This window comes from Cupressus sempervirens, chromosome 1 (assembly GCF_028749045.1).
Source record: "Cupressus sempervirens isolate cs-2001-9-10 chromosome 1, ASM2874904v1, whole genome shotgun sequence".
NCBI lineage: Eukaryota > Viridiplantae > Streptophyta > Pinopsida > Cupressales > Cupressaceae > Cupressus > Cupressus sempervirens.
This window is the reverse complement of record NC_143118.1, coordinates 529470156-529489010: the sequence shown is the minus strand read 5'-3', so window position 1 is coordinate 529489010 and position 18855 is coordinate 529470156. Positions and strand designations below refer to the sequence as shown.

Below are 18855 nucleotides of genomic sequence, written 5' to 3'. Positions count from 1 at the left end.
AGGTTTGAATGGGATGGACAAGCATGTTGGCAAATTTTTGTTGCAAGATCATGTCCAATTTTGGAGATATTAAAGTTTACATTTTTGGAAATTGTCAATTTTTTATAATTCAATTTTGAAGGCTTTAAAAGCTTTGAAATGGCCCAAAAATGTGGGTAAAAGGCTAAGTCACCGGTTCAGTTGTGGGGACAGACTCAGATACGAGAACCTAGTTTGTGGATTCATGATTTTTTCCCATTATGGTTTGGGTGGGTTCGTGTGTGCCGCATATATATATATATATATATATATATATATATATATATATATATATATATATATATATATATATATATATAACAAAATAAGAGAAATATACATAATTGTAAAACTAAATCATTTCTTACTATGAATCTGTAGTGCTTGATCATTGATCAGTGCCAAATGTAGAGACTCGAAGATAAACATTAAAAATTTAAATAATTAATCGTTGATCTATGCTCACGATTCTAAAGAAAATCATCACATTGAACTATTGCATTACAAAATGAAAATTCAAAATATAGTTTATTAAAGTTTGAAACATGATTTAATATTCATGAATCATGAAGTGTCCTTGTAGGAGTAGGAACTTCTATATTGTGCTTTGCAAAATTTGCATTTCCAAATAAACACCCCCCGGCCTCTAGGACATTGAGAAATTCTAGTGTCTCCATAAATGAGACCTTTTATCAATTTTACATTTTTGAGACCCCTGCCCACCCATTAAGCTTTGACTACTCATTGTTGCAATCTATAACAAAAATGAAAAAAACATGCTTTAAAACTAATACAAAAAATTGAAATTAAAAAAAAAAATTCGATTATTGCATTCTCTCGTCTTGATGATGGATCATAGAGTGTGATCCGAAACGTTGATGCTAAAAATAACATACACAATCAAATCCAAAAACAAAGCTTGCTTGAAACAATCTATCAAAAAACTAAAGAAAATGGTTGAAATGCATGCCTTAAACACACAATTTTGCTTTTTGGAAGGTACTTCCACTCCACAATCGATCTCCTTCGAATACAATCACTTCACTTTAAACTTGCAAGACGGAGAGAGCAAATGTGAAATGAAATGTGTTTGGAGGCTCCAAATTAGGGCTGTTCTAGGGTTTGGAGAAAAAAAAATAAAAAGACCATTTTCAAATGAGTTTGGGCCTACTTTATTTGACTTTGGTTTTAGTCATTATTGCAATCTATAACAAAAATGAGAAAAAAACGTACTTCAAAACTTGAAAAAAATTTAAAACTTGAAACAATCTATCAAAAAATTAAAGAATAAATCCATACCTTAAATGCTCAAATCTGCTTTTTGGAAGGTATTTGCCACTCCACAATCCATCTCCTTCAAATACAATCACTTCACTTCAAACCTGCAAGATGAAGAGAGCAAATGTGAAACGAAATGTCTTGGAGGCTCTATATTAGGACCGTTTTAGGGTTTGGAGAAAAAAATAGTAGAAAAACCATTTTTAAGTGAGTTTAGGCCTACTTTATCTCACTTTTGGTTGTACGGGATTCCCTCGGGTTTGCATGGGACCCCTCGGGTCCATGTTGGATTCGCCCAAGGTTCATATTCAGACTTGTGGGTTGCAGAATCGAATGGACCCAAAGTTCGAAATGTGGACCAAGGATGAATCCAACATGGACTGATCCATGAATCTGAACCTGGTTCAAGGATCTAGGTGCGAATTTGGTAACGTAGGTAAAAGGTGTCGCAAGTTACTAGGTGATAAGGCATGTTGTGAGCTTTTTGGTGCTTCAAATGATTCATTAATTGGACACGATTTGAAAGTTAAGGCCTTCGATTTGGGTCTCTTGGAATGAGAAATGTATGAACTTGTTGAGCATGTAATGAATTGTAAAAGGGAGTTATACGTGTTGGTATGTGTTTTGACACATCATAGGACATATTTGATTGGAGATAAGATGGGCATGACTTCATAAGTGGTTTTTAGCCTGTGGTTTAATATTATCATTCAACGGTTTCATGTATTGCATCTCCCATATATTAGGCGTGTGAGATGGAGGTTGTATACAATAGTCTTATAACTATTTAGTTATTTCAAGACCTTTGGTTGGTGAGACTTTTGTGAGATGCTTGCTTTGCAAGTATATTGTAATTTGTTTTTGATTTTTGAATAATACACTGGCGACTTTTGAAGTGTGGGTTTTTTTTTCCTGAAAGGGTTTTTACGACATAAATCGCTGTCTTGTGGTATGCATGTTACTTATGTAATTTTTATTAAGCTTTTGAAATTGTTGTAAAGATATGAGATTTTTTTTTACATTACTCTCCCCTCAAGGCTAGTGTGAGAAGTTAATAACTTGATACACTACTTCCTTACAATTTGTTTGTTTGGTTGTGTTGTTTTGCCTTGGTACCAACTAGAAATCAGGTGGTGGCATCTATGAGATTGGAATGCATGGAGATATGAGATACTCAAATCCTCTAGCATTAAAGTTCTCTTCATCTGATTATTCTTTTCACTCACGAGTGCCCTCACTTGTTTTTTTCTGAAATTGGATGTCACTTGCACTAACCCTCATTGCTTTGACTTTCCTTTGTCTTTCTTTTGAGAAGACCACTAAAATCCTTGGCTTTGCAAAAGTACCAACTTTGATAGCATTTTGTTGATCTTGGATCAACTTCTCCCATGCATGGAAACTTCTCCATTTATTTCTCAATTGTTTTGACTCATTTATTTTTTCTTGAGTTCAAAGAAACTGTATTAAGTTAGATATTGTCTAGTTTTCACCTTCTTGGTCTAGTTTTTAATAGGTAGTGTATAAAAAAATGGTTAACCAAGCTCTTAAAAATACAAGGCAAGCAAAGTATTGCCCCTTCATTTTCCTCAAAAATGTTAGTTCTCCAAGTAAGAGTTGTCATACCTAGGAAAACGTTATTTCACCTTGAAAACATAGGTTAGTAGGTTAGTATAGGGAAACTTTGAGTGGCAAAGCTTCATGTAATTGTTTGGGCTTCTTGTTGACAACTGCTTGATCTTGGTTTGGGTCTTTTATCTTCTTGCTTTGTGGGTTTTCGTTGGCACTCTTTATGGATGTATGACTTGAAATTGTTAAAAACTGACTGAACGAAGACAATGGAATTTGTGATTGTATTAAACTAAGGCTCCTTAAATAACAAATTACAAGGCAAAAGTCACTTAAAATAGCGACACAAAAAATAATGGACTAAAGCACTACAAATATTTGAATCTAAATATAGAACCTAAGATGACCATTAACTAGAACTAGCTAAATATAATGAGATATTAAAAATATGTTAAAAATTATTCTGATACCCTCCCTTAATGATCATTCTATCAACTACCGCACAGAAGACAATACATGTCTTGTAGTCACAAATACTTTAGAACACTCTGCTGGTACTGAGACCCTCCCTGAATTTGTAGAATGTCAATGACCAAGTGTAGTCAGAAAAAAAGACAGAGAAGGTGGCCCCCTTCTTCAGAATGATTTGCAATAAGAGAGAAAGCTTGTTACAGACTCTTACATTGACCCTCTCAGAATCTACAAAATAGTTGATCAGAAATGATCACAAAAACACCCAATCTGATGTTGGATAACTGAATTGTCCTCCCATGGAAAGAAAGATACATTGAGGATAGCTGTGAAAACCTCCAAATGTTGCAGACGAGCAGGATGCCCCCAAACTGACTGCAAAATATTATGATTTGAAGAGTACAAAGCATCATTTTTTTTGAGAATAATGGTAACAACTCTATAAAATAGCATCCCACTCGAACTCTGCGTATTACAGAATCCAGAAACGATTTTTTAGCAGAACGATTGATGAAAACCAAACATGATATTTGAGGTGAAAAATCAATCAAAACCAAACAAAAGACGGAAGATACGGATCAACGAATAAAAAAGTCCAACTAAATTTTTTAAGAGGAAAAATTATGAAAAGCCACATGATTTTCTTTTTAGGGAAATAAATTATGAAATCCTATCAGATAATTTATGAGGAATTTTTGTTTTTAAAACACTCCCAAAATTTTTTAAGGGAAAAAATTAATAAAGTTAATAAACCCATGAGACAATTTTTTTAGGAATTAAAAATTCTAAAAAAAACGTTAGCCAAAAAATACTGAAAACCCATTGCACACTTGGGAGGGTTTTGAAAAAGTCATGGTTGCTCGAGGAAATCACGTGTTTGCAAAAAAACATGAAAAATCTGGACAAAAATCAGGAAGACTGCCGGTCAAAGCTGGACTAGATAAAACAAAAACATGGACTCCTTCCAAAATTAAAAACTTTCAAAATCCTGAGCCCTCCCCTAAGGGAGTCTGATGCCATGAAATTGTAAAAAGTTGAATGAACAGAGAAAACAGAATTCATGATTGCATAAAACGAAGCTCCGTCTCCTTAACTCTTAATTCTCATTGATAACTATGACTATTTATAGATTGATGACATTGTTGTTGAGACCAAAGACTTAGAAAATCATCATTTGGTGCTTTAGAAACTTTTTGTTGATTTTGCTTTTTGATGTAGGTGAAGGCCAGTTTGCATATGTGATAGGTTTGACCTAGAATTTCTTTATGGTGAGATAAGTGAGGCTTGCTGATCTCTCTCTTTCTCTGGGTAGTTAAACCATCAAGCCTTCAAGTAGGTGGTGTGGGCATCTTCTGAATCTATGTTACTTGATTCAGCCAAGCTGTTTTGGTCCGGTTTACGTTAGAATTGGTATAGTTCATTTTAGATCTAGGTCTGGTTTGTATTGGATCTAATATTAAATTCGTCACAACAAGATCCATCTAAGCCTTTCATCAGTTTATCTTTATCGCATTTGAAGAACTAGGTTTTTGGTGTCATTTATTTACAAATGTTTTGTCATTGATAGAGACAATTGACAACTCTGCATTCTACTGGGTATTAGAAAAGGATACTGCATTTCAACTCTTGAATCAAGTGGAACTATTCTTTCTGTGCTAATGGCAGGGGATTAACTTGGAAGATTGGGCAATATTTTAATCTTGCATGTTACCTATTAAGCGCAGTCATATTCTCTTGAAAGTGAAAAATTACCCAAAGTATTATAGTATTATATTATCAGTATTTCTATACAATATAATAATCATAGAAATGAGATTTCGACTTGACGCAGATTAAGCAAGGCTGACCTGATTCAGGTCTCGACAAAAAATGGTAAGACTTGGCAAAAAACCAGTTTGTAGTGAGTCTCACCCAGAGTGAGTTCTTGGAGAGTCCTAGAACTTTGATTGTAATATCATAGTTATATATTATAATGTGATAGTAATATTGATATATTAGAATAGCTAATATTGTAATATTACAGTTATATATATATATATATATATACTTATTAGTATATAAATATTCTTTACAATCAACTACTATTACATAATATATTAACGTTAATTAACATTTTATAATGTTTATATATATATATATTTTTTTACATAAAATAATAAGTATGGATAGTGTTTGTTGTTTCTGCTGTATATATACGATCTTTGCCAGATTGCCTTACAAAATTTAACATGAAATGTGCACGACCCTTTTACATACAAGCATCAAATTAATCCCCAATAGATTGCAATTGACATCATTGTCTGGCTGACATATGCATGCCTTTAGATCCTAAAAATATTTAAAAAAAAAAACCCTCTCGAAACAAAAGAATAGTTTTTCAAATCCCTCTAAAAATTAATATATTATAATATATAATAATATAATATTACAGTTATATAATATAATGTTTTATCAGTATATATTCTTTATTTATTAATATTTTCTGAGGTTTATATATATTTCTTTATATTAAGTAATAAGTATTAAGAATGTATGTTGTTTCTACTGTATGTATATGATCTTTGTCAGACCACTTTAGAGAATTTAACATGAAATGTGCTAAGGCATGTCCCTTTTACAGACAAGCATCTATCTAATCCCCAATGGATTGCAATTGATATCATTGTGTCTGGGTGACATATGCATGCCTTTAGCCCCACAAAATTTTAATTTATTTAAAAATCCCTCTCAAATAAAAAATAGTTTTTTCCCCCCAAACTTGACATTGTTTGAATTGTTGTGTTAAGTAAATGTAAATTTGTTTTTGCTTCTAATAATATATTATTGAACTACAGAAAAATGGAAGTGTATGATATGGAATTATTTAATTTTGTAAACCTTAAAAGTTCTTTTTGTTTCATCTAATATTTTGCATTTCTTTTCAACATGGGTACTATTAGAACCTTTTTATGTTGAAGCTATGACATTAAAATTTAGTCTCTTTATTTTCTGGCATCTCTGATTTATCGATGCTTTGTTGCTTGAGTTGTGTTTGTTATTTACTGCTCTCTGCATTGTAGTTGATGTATTGCCTATTTTCATGACCAGGTCTGATCGTGAATTCCTTTACCAAATACTAGAAGAAGTGATCAAGGCAGGAGCAACTACCTTAAATATTCCAGATACTGTGGGGTACAATCTACCAACTGAATTTGGAAAATTGATTGCAGACATCAAAGCCAATACTCGTGGTATCGAGAATGTTGTCATTTCAACACACTGCCAGAATGACCTTGGTCTTGCAACAGCTAACACTTTAGCGGTATTGGTCTTTTTTTTGTGCTTTGTGAAAAATTGCTTTTAGAAAGTTTATTGAACTTTGTATTTAAAATCTAGTTTCTTATGCTAGACCATATGGATCCAGGGTGCATATGCAGGTGCCAGACAGGTAGAAGTCACTGTTAATGGAATTGGAGAAAGAGCCGGAAATGCTTCATTGGAGGAGGTAAATTCTGTCTCCTGTATATGTTGGTAGTTATGGCAATCCTTTGCTAGTTATTGGTTGAAACTTAATTTATTTTTGTTCAACTTTTGATCAACTGATGGATGGGGGCATACTAGTTGTAGTGTCATATGTTTGTTTTGCATTTGATCCGGCCTTGAATATTTATCTTGTTGTTTTCCCTTGATGCTTCAACTAGTAATGTATCCATCTAAATATAATAAATAAAACTAAAAGCAATGAAATTTGCAAATGGATCAAGTTTTTAATATTAATTGACATATCTTGTCATTCTATGCATAGTTGATTGGTATATGGCTATAAGGTTTGAATAGAGTGTTGATGGGCATGACACCATGGAGAAAGCTGTCTCAAGTCTGGATGTATTATGCTGCTCTGTTTTCTATTATCCTTTTTTAGCACTTTTACCTTAGGGTGATTTTGTCAAACAGTTTGCATACATTTACTGACAAAGTACATTAACTTGCTGATTAATGAAAACTGCCAATTCAAATAAATACTTGCAATACTATTCTGATTTGTTTCATTTAGTCATAGCAAATACATTTATTTGAAAAAGCAACATTAACATCATCTAAAATTGAAATACATTAACCATAGAAACTGCTGTTCACAGAATTAGGATGTTTTGATATTCAACCTGGATGTTAAAATCTAAGCATGCACCTACCAAATAGACTAAGCATGAGCACCTTCAGAACTTTGTGTCTTCTTGCTGCTAAAGGTCTGAAATATCTTCAAATTCACCTTCAAATGTTCTTACAAAGATTCCTATAGTTTTGGGATAATATTTTAGTCATATAAGAATCCAGAAACCACCAAACCAACCCTTCAATATTGAGAAAATGTAATTCAGAAGTCTATTCCAGCAGCTAAATGCAAGGAAAAGCACAAGGTGATTTACATAAGAAATCTGTTAACTTCTTTACCCTAAAAAATTGATCCAGATCTGGTTGGAACCCTTAAATGCCTCCAAAAGTTGATTTTGCAGCCTTCAAACACAAGAAAATACCTTTAGATTTCAAGGAATCACTTGAGCGAGGAAAATAAATGCTAAGCCGAAACCTGGTTTCTTTCTGCTTTGAGTGCTCTGCTACAGCAGCTGTAGGCTGAGACCCTCCTTGCTTTTGTTGTTTAGAAGCAACCCGATTTCAACAGTCCTTTATTAAACGACCAAATTTGTGGCAGTAGTTACACTGGACTTTCTTCTTCTTTGAGCTATCCCGAGGCTGACTGGAGCCTTTCTGCTGAGCTGACTCAGATTTGCTTTTACCCTTGTGAAAGGATTTGGTTGTGAAGGTTTGTTTTGAGGAGGATAAAGTAGAACTTTTACCAAACTATTCTTTCCAACGGTCCTACTGCAGAAGTTTGATGCATAAGTTTGGAAACTTTAAGTCACATTCACTGCAGTAATGTTGAGTATTTTGATGAAGAGCTCATAGGATTTAGGTAGAATCCTAATTGCTTATCCTCGTCCTCCATTTTTTCGACCAATGGCTTCTAGTTGATCTCAAATGTCTTAATCTTCATTAGATGCTCTTGTAAGGACATACACTAATCCATCATGATAGAAAATAGGTGTTTCTTCAATAAGAATGCACAACTCTCATTTGATGTCTGATGGAGATCCTTTAAAATAGTCCAGATCTCTGCAACTTTTTTTTCTAGATGGTACTTGTGGCAACTGACCATCAGTAATTGAGAGCTTGATAAGCATGACCGCCTCTCAGTTGCACTTGTCAAACTTGTCCCGATCTTGTCTAGCTCTGGTAGGAAAAATCTCTTTATCCAAAATAATACTTTCAAGGTGACAATATTTAAAGATCATCATCATCTGCTGCTTTCGTTGTTTGTAATTGTTGCTATTCAATTGCCGATTGTCTTTCAACATTATGTTGCTCAAAGATGCAATCTGCATGCTTTTCAAGGTACAAAAATGACAAATTCTGAAGAGGCAAAATCAAATTATGAAATCCGAGGCATGGATAACAAAGCACAAATAAAGATAAATGTAGGTACAGACTTCAAGAAGGATGAAGTGCAGTTATGTGAAGATTTTTTACAGGCCCGGAAAATTCTGACAAAGATCCAGAAATTTTTGCAAAGGATCCACATGTTAGCTAAAATTTTGTATCGACCAAAAAACTAGAGATTTCTGCAGAAACCTTAGCCGACTAAAAACAGAGATCTGAAAAGCTTTGAAAATACAAAGAAAATTGTGAAAACCAGGAGCCATTGCCAAAAAACAGAGGATTGAGCCCTAGACGTACAGATAACATCTTCATAGTCGCAAAGAAATGGGACCACGGTTCTCAGAGAAGTTGTGTTAGAAAGCAGGGAAAAATGTGAGTCTAAAGCCACAAAAACTTAGAAAAATTCCCACCTACAACAAAAGTGACCAAGGAGAAAGGTCTTGAGAGTCAAAAAGTTCAAAAAACAACCTCATTGTAGAGAAAAGCCTTCGAGTTGTAGAAGATTTTCGTGGCTGGAGATGGATGGAGAAGAAATGCAAACACCAGAGATTTGTTAAACAAGAGCCGTAGAGAGAAAAGCAATCCCACCAAGGGTTCAGAAGCAGGCTCCACCAAATCAAACGCGACCTGGAAATCTGGCCTTTTTTTAGGAAAGAACTTGATGCAGAAACCCTATGCGGGTTGTGAGAGGAAGAATAAACCACAACACTGAATGTATAGAAGCCCCAAACTCAAAAACAGGCCACTATTCTTTAAAGTCCGACCAACAAACAGACACGACAAGCCCATTACAAATTGAAATATTTGGGCCCAATAATTTCAAAAAGAAATTATCAAATTTTCAAAAAATTTAACACTGCTCTGATCAAAACAAGCCCAATAATTGAAAGAATAATGAAATGATCATTTAAAGAATTACAAAACAGATGTTCCTATAATGAAACATTTGCTAAAAATAGCAACAATCTAATATTTACACTAAGTTACAATATTGACAATTAAATAACATACAATAAAGATATTATACTAATACAAAGGAGACAGAGGCTCCTTAAATAAGTAAATACTAAGGTGATGATTGTAAAAGATACAATCATTAATTGAGAGCCGAAATAAAAAGATTCTAAACTATCTAACTGACGCACAAAAAGTAGAAAGTTGCTAACTAAACTAACTAGACAACTTAAGAGACCTAAATGACCATTACAAGGTAAATAATACAATATTATTCTAATACTCTCTCATAATGGTCAATTTATTAGCTAACTTCCCTAGAGAAGGCTTGATAGAATCTGCAGGTCATTTGGCTATGAATGTGTAGAAGGGTGACTCCTCTTAGAATGTTTTGGATATGAGCCCACTTTTAAGACTCATTGGTTGGACTTCTGATTTGCCAACTGCTTTCTGCAAAACCATTGTATATGACCAAGTTTACCTTTATCCTTCCAACATGATATCGGGTAACAAACTATCACTCCTCTATCTAAAGACACCGATTTCAACTTCAAAAAGCTTAAAATATTATTGGGAAAAAATGATTTTGCCACAAAATTGTCAAAAGTAGTAACATCTACGATTTTGTAAATAAATCATCAAAAACTTTTATAGAACCATGTTCATCCTCAAGTGAATTTGAAAGCACTTCGTAAGAAATCATCCAAATGTTTTGTCGAAGACTAGAAGCCATGATTTTTTAAAAATTGTTTGAAAACAACGAGTCCATGACAAAGAAAAAATTCAGTTTTTTGGAAAAATCGACCAAAACGCTTTTACAAAAAAATACAATTTTTGTGGAACAAATTGTGGAAAACCCAGGAAAAACCACATATTTTTGGAAGAATGTACAAAACTCAAGAGTGTAGAAGAACTTCACACAAATAACCCACAATTTGTTGAGAAATTGTGTACAAAAGCTTGAAACCCTTCCAAGAATGACATGATCCCTGCAAATTGCACCAATAAATTGTATCTGTGAAACGGCTCTCAAAAAGCTCTGTCCTCATCAGAAAAATGATGCTCAATGCAAACCCTTTCACAACATACCATGAAACAAGCGTGAAAAAAAATGGCTGTTGTGGAAAATCCTTTGTTGCAGGAAAGAATATGTAATGTCCCCTTTTTGGTTATTTGATATTATTGGATGCTCTGACAGAATCCTTAGGGTTACATCTTTGATATTGTATGCAGTTTGGAAATTTAATGTAAATACCGTGGTGGCCAAAATGTATAAATGTCAAATTATGTACAAGAAAATGATTTGTAGAATGCTTTGAATATACAAATTACTGATATTTGCTGTGTCTAATGTAGCAGTTGGAATATGTAATAAACTGAAATAATACAATCCTTGCTGTATCTTTTATGACAATAATAATATGCAATAATGATGGTTGTGTTTACAATCAGATACTTTGTGGTTGCTGATATAACCATAGTTCAAAATCTTGTTCTCTGCCACTTATTGGCGAGGCAAAAAATAAAGTTCTCAGCAAATATTGGAAATAAATCAGAGACTTCTCAGGAAAATATTGGGAATTTTAAAAATGACGTAAATTTAATTAGAAATGCATTTTTTTGCAAAACTCAATAAGGATATGCATTTAATGAGTCAGTAAATGATTAAACAAACCAAACAACCTGATCTAGATATATATAAATGCAATATGTAACAAGGTTGCATCCTTGTGTGGAATGTCGATGACTGGCAGCCATATTTAGAGATTCTGAACTCTAAAGCAGATTAGAAATAGAAAATTGTCTTTGTAAAAAGATAAGCAAATACACATGTCAAGTAAAACATGAAACTAATTTACATCTTCCTCTTCCCCTTCCCACTAAAACGAAAAAGAATTTAGAAAGCTTACTGGTAAATCTGGAATCTGCTTCTAATCCACTTGTGATCTATCTAGGAGGGTGCCAAAAAGTAGTTTTCTCTGCCAAAAAGTATTTCTCTCTGCTGAAACCCTTGTCTTCTCCTCTAGACACTCAAAATTGCACAATGAATGGGCAAATTGCCGGGTGTCCCAGTTTTACTGGTGCTGCCCAAGAGAAGTTGTTAAGTCATCACGAGAAGTTTGTGATTTATTGTAGAGAAGTGGCTACCTTATCTGTGAGAATTCGAGGTCTCCTTGGCTTGAATTTCTCGCCAAAAAATCTTAAGTTTTCTCGTTTTGGAAAAGTTCTTGCGAGAAGTAGAGATATCTGCCACTTCTCAGAGAGATTTTAATCTATGGAAATAACAATCTTCATATACAAAATGATCGCTATAATCACTTACACTGATTGAATATTTGTAGTACATATGAAGATTACTTCAGCAATCAAATTGCTGTTTTTGACTAATCTTTCCACATGTGCAACCTGTGACTTTCCTGTCTCTGATATATATACTCCTAATTCTTGCAAACGGTGTTGTCTATGATTAGACAAATTTCAAATTTGTGCTTGCAACATGTGAATAGCAGAGATGGCCGACACTTGATATGAACAGATCCAAGAAGAATAAAATAAAATCAGATGTCTTTGATGCCTTGAGAGGATAAGTTGATTCTTTGTTGTTTTGATTTATTTAGTTTTACACCGACACTTGTGTACATGGGTACGTTGGGATGAGTTTTTGTGACAGGGGGACAAAGGGCTTCAATTTCAGGACAACGACGGGGGCACAAGGTGTGTTGTATACCATGCATATAGAAATTGAAATGCTAGTTATGAAATGATGTTTCAGTATAACATATCAAATCGAAATACTTGAACAAGCAAAATTGCAACACGAGCCAAACTCATTGAACATTCAACATAGTAACATAGCACATACTCTATAGTAACACTCAAAAATCAAAAATCAAATGGAAGTTCTAGTACTTGTCCTAGCGGCGGTATGGTTGTGGGATGGTGGAGGTGGAGGTACTTGGGTACTCCGAGTCCCTGGTGCAGGGATGTTTCAGGGACGGGTATTTTGAGGTTTGGGGGGGGTTGGTGGTGGTGGTGCGTGTCCCTGGGTTTCACTAGATTTATTCTTTCCACATTGCAATCTGTGATTTTCCATATCTAATATATACTCTTAATGCTTGTACATGGCGTCGTCTCTGATAGATAATAGATGCTTGCAACTTGAGAATAGCCAAGATGGTCAATTCTTGGTATGAGCGTATCCAATAAGGATATAACTAGATGTCTTTGATGCTTGAGAGGATAAACCGTTTCTCATAACATACTTGTGATTCGTGAGTGGAAAGACACAATGATAAGAGATGCCTCAAACCTATTGATAAATAGATTAGTTAACACCTTAACCACTTGTTATACTTGAATCATACTGTATAATGGACAAGTCTTCATCTTTACCTTAGCTGATTAAGATATTAAATTGTTCTCATAAATTAGGTGTAAATGCATTTATGAAATATGGGGTAATGTAAAGAATGCATCATAAATGCAGTTATTGAATGATTGAGAATTGAAAGCAATTATGAAGTGCAATGGGTAAGTATGAAATATGATGCTATGTAATTCAGAATTATGTCCAATTAATGGATGTATGGTTTAGTGCATTGTAGTGTATGGTAATGTAGTGGATGAGTGCAATTTTCTGAAATGCAAACATGAAAGGTGTTTACGTGATGATGGGTGGATTTAGATGACCATTATGTCACTGGTCCTTCATATGGTTTCTGTGAGATGGCGCCATTCATAAGTGATCATATAGGTCACTCATAAATTGCGTCATAATTGTGCTAGCTACATGTATTTGATGGCATGGTGATTTTCAAGTACATCAATCACTTAAGTATTAAGAAACTATATTATGGTTTGTTTTGTTCCTAACATATAAATGCATATTATGTTCAAGAGACAAGGTCTACTACCCCTTGCCAAAACTTCCTTGTTTGAAAAATACAAACGATTTAATGTCTAAGGTTATCACAAAAAAATGGCCTCTTTACAAAACAAAACACTGCTGGAGATGCATACATAGCAGTAGAAGCTCGACCAATTGTGACACTTGTAGACCCAAAAAAAAACAAGTGTTGGATATAAGATAAATTTATTAATGTCCAACAAGAGACCAACAAGGGTCTAAGGGACTAAAAGTTTATAAACAAGGGAAACCACACACAACAAGGGCATCAATGATGCCCATGAAAGAACAAATCAAAAAAGCAACAAAGAAGCATAGGAAGACACCAAGGGAAAGGACTAGGGGTCCTTCCTTGGTTGAAGAAGTCCATCACCGAAGGATAAGGAATAGGGTGACCAAGGATCCTAGAACGCCTTTAAATACTCTTGGATGAGGAGTGTTGCTGTCTGGTGAGTCCAAAACAAGGTCTTATTGATCTAATGTGGCTAGGGCCAGGAGTGTAGAATTGCTGGTTCATGTCCTTGGCGGGGGACATGGGCGCATAAAAGTTGATGATACACTGATCCAAAGCCTGGTGTTGAGGAAAAAACAGTTGCAAAGTACAGTCTTGAAGCTGAGTGGCCTCTCGAAGATAGAGCGCCAACTAATACAACTCAATGTAACTGAAAAAGCCGATAAGGACCTGCAATGCTGGAGAAGACACTCGATTTGAGCTTTATTAGAAAAACTTAAAACAACTATTCTAAATATTTCAAAAGTTTCAAGGATATCTTTATAATTTTTCAAAAAAATTGTTAAAAAAAAAACTCTGTAAACTTATTCTAGGTAAAACTACGAATATAAAAATTTGCCATAATGCTATAGGCTCTGACGCTATGACATGATAATTAATTGATTGAAAAAGATGTGATTATAAAGGAGTTAGAGGCTCGTTATGTAAGCAAATTCAAAGATGATGTTTCTAAAAGAAACAATGTTTAAATGAGAGCGGAAATAGAAAGACACTAAACTTTTGGAGGCACAAAAAATAGATTGTTTCTAACTAAATAACTAGATAACTTAAGAGACTTAAATGACCACAATGAGGTAACTAATACGATATTATTCTAATACAAGTTTGTCTCAACTAGTTTAGTTTTCATTAGTGACCTTGTTACCTTCTTTGGGTTATCTTGTTTTGAACTAGTTTCTTTGGGTTGTTTAACAATTTGTCTTTGCTATCTCTAATGTGATTCATGCATCTATATGACATATAATAGTGCAAACCAAGGTTAATTGTTTAGGGAAGGTTGACAAATGGATTTTCTCTTTGACGCACTTGTCCTAACTCAACGTACTAGTTTGTTAGACCTTTAACACCTTTCCCCATAAATGATGCCAAAATGTTGGGACGAAGTTAAAAAGGCTAACTTTTAAGGATTATGGCTATAATTTTGATTTGTATATACAGTTTGTACTGAAGAAGCAAAGGTTTGCAAAAAATTGCGATCAATTGCATTTAATTGCTAGTCAACCAAGTTCTTAATTTTTCCCTAAGAATCAACGAAAAACCGGTCAATGAAGTCAATAACTTTTATGGAGATTAATTGCAAAAAGATGAACAAATTAATCAAGATTAAAACACATGAATGCTAAAAAAGCATGAAAACCCTAAAGAGCACACAAAGCTCATAGAACATACTTTTTTTTTTTTATAAAACCTGTCATGCAAAAGTAGTTCATCGTGGATTGTTGATGGTAGAAAATCTCAATTAGTAGGGTTACATGGGTCATGTAAAAATATAAATAAGAAAATTAACCAAGTTAATAATTCCTATATTAATATCATTTTTTATTTTTATTTTTTTGATTGGCAAACGACCGAAGCCTTATAGATTATATTAATAAAATAGGTAAAAATTACAAATATCTCCGTTCAAGAGGGCACTGGTAGGAAAGAACGGAGAAGAAAACCTTCAGTCTTGCTTGGGACTTTTAGTCCTATACAAATTATATAAATTAAAGGGGCATACCCTAGTTTCAAATCTTTATGATGGGCAAAATCCTTCTTTACTTCATTGCCCTTTTATGTTGCATTCCATACTAATTTCTATTTGTTTACAATTATATACAGATGCCTTTAATACAATGAGTTTCTTTTAGAAACAATCTTCCTTTGCTTCTGGTTGAAAGTTTTAAAATGGGGTTCGATAAGGAGTTCCTGCTTTGTATTTCCAAAATGAAGCCTAGTATGCCATCTCTCACCACATTGAAAACAAGTTTGACTATTTTGATGAGTAGTTCTTATCTGGTACCCTGCAACTTAAAACTTCATGCTCATTTTTAGACATTAGTTCTCAAAATCCAATGGGTGTTCTATTATCTCTTAAGAAAAAATTGATATCTGTATCCAACATATTTTAATGGATATTGTACTAGGATATAGTAATAATAGAAATATGACAAATGTATAATTTAAACAAAGGACCTTCTGTCTTGAGCTGAAAAATAACCCCACTAGTTGAATATCCTGAATGGTTAATAAGAAGCATGCCAACAATGCTACCAAAAGGCAAAGCTCCAAGTGAATGGTTTGAATACGAGAATCCATTGAATCTATCACTATACCTTCTTTGATTAAATTCTTAAAACTTTATGTATAAGGTCAAGGTTAATTTTGGTGAAAGTCTAAATTAATTAACCTTGATATTAATGCCCTCTAAGGGTAAGTATAAGAAATATTCCCTAAATCGTCTCCCAGAATGATAAACTACTGATATTTGCCTCATTTGGGAAAAATTAAAGAGGGCAGAAGAGACCCAAGATTAGAGACTGCAAACATTAAAATTTATCAATCCATTAAATAAGACAACAAAGAATCAGGATGCGAACAGGATAAGAGAGAAGCAAAGATAAAAACGAGTAAGCGAAGCGTGCATAATCTAGAATTTTTAGCAGACTCCTACATGCAAAAGTTAAAAATTGCTAAGCCAAGATTAAAAAGGATAGCAATCTCTGGAAGCCGTAACAGAGTATAACATAACTGCCCTAAAAATTGCCAACTTTGATTGTCTCTATTTAGAAATTTGTAAAAAAGATTTGTTATAGGATCGAAACCAAAGCTTACTAACAGTTTGAGTACCCATCGTCCATATAAAAATAGGAACTACCTTATCATCCATACTTAATACCAATATAATGATAGTCCTGAATTAACCATGCGAAACATAAGGAAATACCAGACAACGATATGAAAGCAGAAATTGTTTACAAATCCACAATTCAAGAAGAAATCTGCAAGTACTATCTATAATCAAGAATAATAGTTGGAAGATAACAAAACGTTAAATCGAGACTTTGCTTGCAAATTCCTTTATATTAATTATCTGGAAATATACATATATTTCATGATAAAGATATCAGATAAGAACTAGAAGACCAAAAAAAAGGGAACCTCTTGGCTAAATATACAAAAAACTAAGGAACTAGGGATGCTACATTGAAAGAAACAAAACCTCCAATCTAGAATGGTCGCCCAGAGGATGCTAGAAGAACATCAGTCAAAAACATCCACAAGAGGGGCAGTAGAACAAAAAGATGCTCAAAACCTACACCCCTCAGCCAAAAACAGAGAACCAACCAAGGCAAATAGGGGCTTATATGACAAAAACCCCAAAGAGAGGACCCCTGTAGGCATAAGTATCAACCAAAAAAAGAGGCTGAATTCATTATATATCTTCCTCAAGCTTCCAATAAACCATGACCATATCATCCACTTCCTCCAAGTCTGCTACCATGGCGCCCGGAGCTGGAACATACAATGTCTTCTCCCTACTTGATTTATACAGATTTGGAAGAGAAAAGTCAAGATTGTTAAGGTCATCAAATTCTACCCCTGGCTCAATGTAGGAGTCAAAGATGTGCAGATAATGAAGTAGCCATACATTATCCTGAGCCTCGACAATACCCCTCCAACGAAGCAGAAAATTTATACTAGCCACCATCTTAAGCCATATAAGGTTGAAATGATTAACATCTCTGATTTATAAAATGGGATGCCTAATTACAGCAGCTTGCTTTAAACTTCCTGGGGGATTAGCCATATAAATTTCTGCAAATGGAATTTCCAGATTCCTATTGACACACAATACTGCTTCTTCAAGGCCCTCTAACCAGATAGGGTCAAATATATTATAGTAGAGCCAAATGATCTCCCACTGACCTATATTAGCCCTAAACATACAGGTTATGAAGGACCTTATGACATCACTATAGGTTTGCTACCTATACCCGTAATCAAAGAATCTTTTCCCTAAAGCCCTACACATAGCGATCCTATTCATATCATCAATAGGATTAAGAATCCTATTCTAGCGCTCTAGTTTTACTGTACCCATAAACACCATAGTTTTGGCTTCTGACGCGTGAGAGATATAACTGCTTCCATTTTAACCTATGGTGTAAAAAACATAACGATAGTGACCGATCAACGGACGAGAAATCTTAAATAGACCGATTGATTAACTTGGCCTTCGGTATGGGTCTCGATGTTTCTAGATTATTAATCATGAACTCAACCACGACACTTAGATCCATACTATATCATGATGATGCTCTTGTCTGGGGATTCACTAGGATTAGTTAGATATTTATATAGGCTCAAATATCACGCAATATTCTGTAATCTTTATATTATAATTTAATAGGATATTATAAAAGTATATAATAAGAATCGATTATAATCCTAGGGGGATATGAATAAAAGTTAGATAGTAGATCAAAACAAAGTAGAGGTATTAAGTCTACTTAGGTTGTTATTAGAATAGAGAATAATCACATACTATTGAATGTTTTCTGATGCTAGAATAGTAATGTCCTCTCCATCCGCACCCCTGTTTGCTAGGTGATTTGCTTTTTTATTTCCCTCTTGATAAATGAAGAAATCGTGTTTCCTCAAACTTATCTATAATATTAAGAACTATCTCCAGTTTTGAGTTAATAATCCAATTCGGTGTTGTCCTTTTTCTTAATGCGTTGAGGATGATTTGAGAATCCCCTTCAATGATTACTCTTCTTACTCCTAATTATAGGCTCTGATTGAGCCTTTCCTGAAGCGCTTCTAATTCAGCTATATTATTCGTTGCAATGCCTATTGGTTTAGCTCTCTTGAGTATCCATTCACCTGACTCTGAGAAATTGATACATCC

At 34.0% G+C, this 18855-nt stretch overlaps 1 protein-coding gene across 1 annotated transcript in view; it reads left to right on the top strand.

Annotated features, from left to right (window-relative positions):
* LOC149578548 (2-isopropylmalate synthase A-like) overlaps positions 1–18855 on the top strand; it is a 101109-nt gene that overhangs the window by 9326 nt on the left and 72928 nt on the right. Inside the window, exons 2-3 of the mRNA XM_089829774.1 lie at positions 6421–6634; positions 6737–6817. Of these exons, the coding sequence (XP_089685900.1) occupies positions 6421–6634; positions 6737–6817 (295 nt within the window). The remainder of the gene's footprint in view (positions 1–6420; positions 6635–6736; positions 6818–18855) is intronic.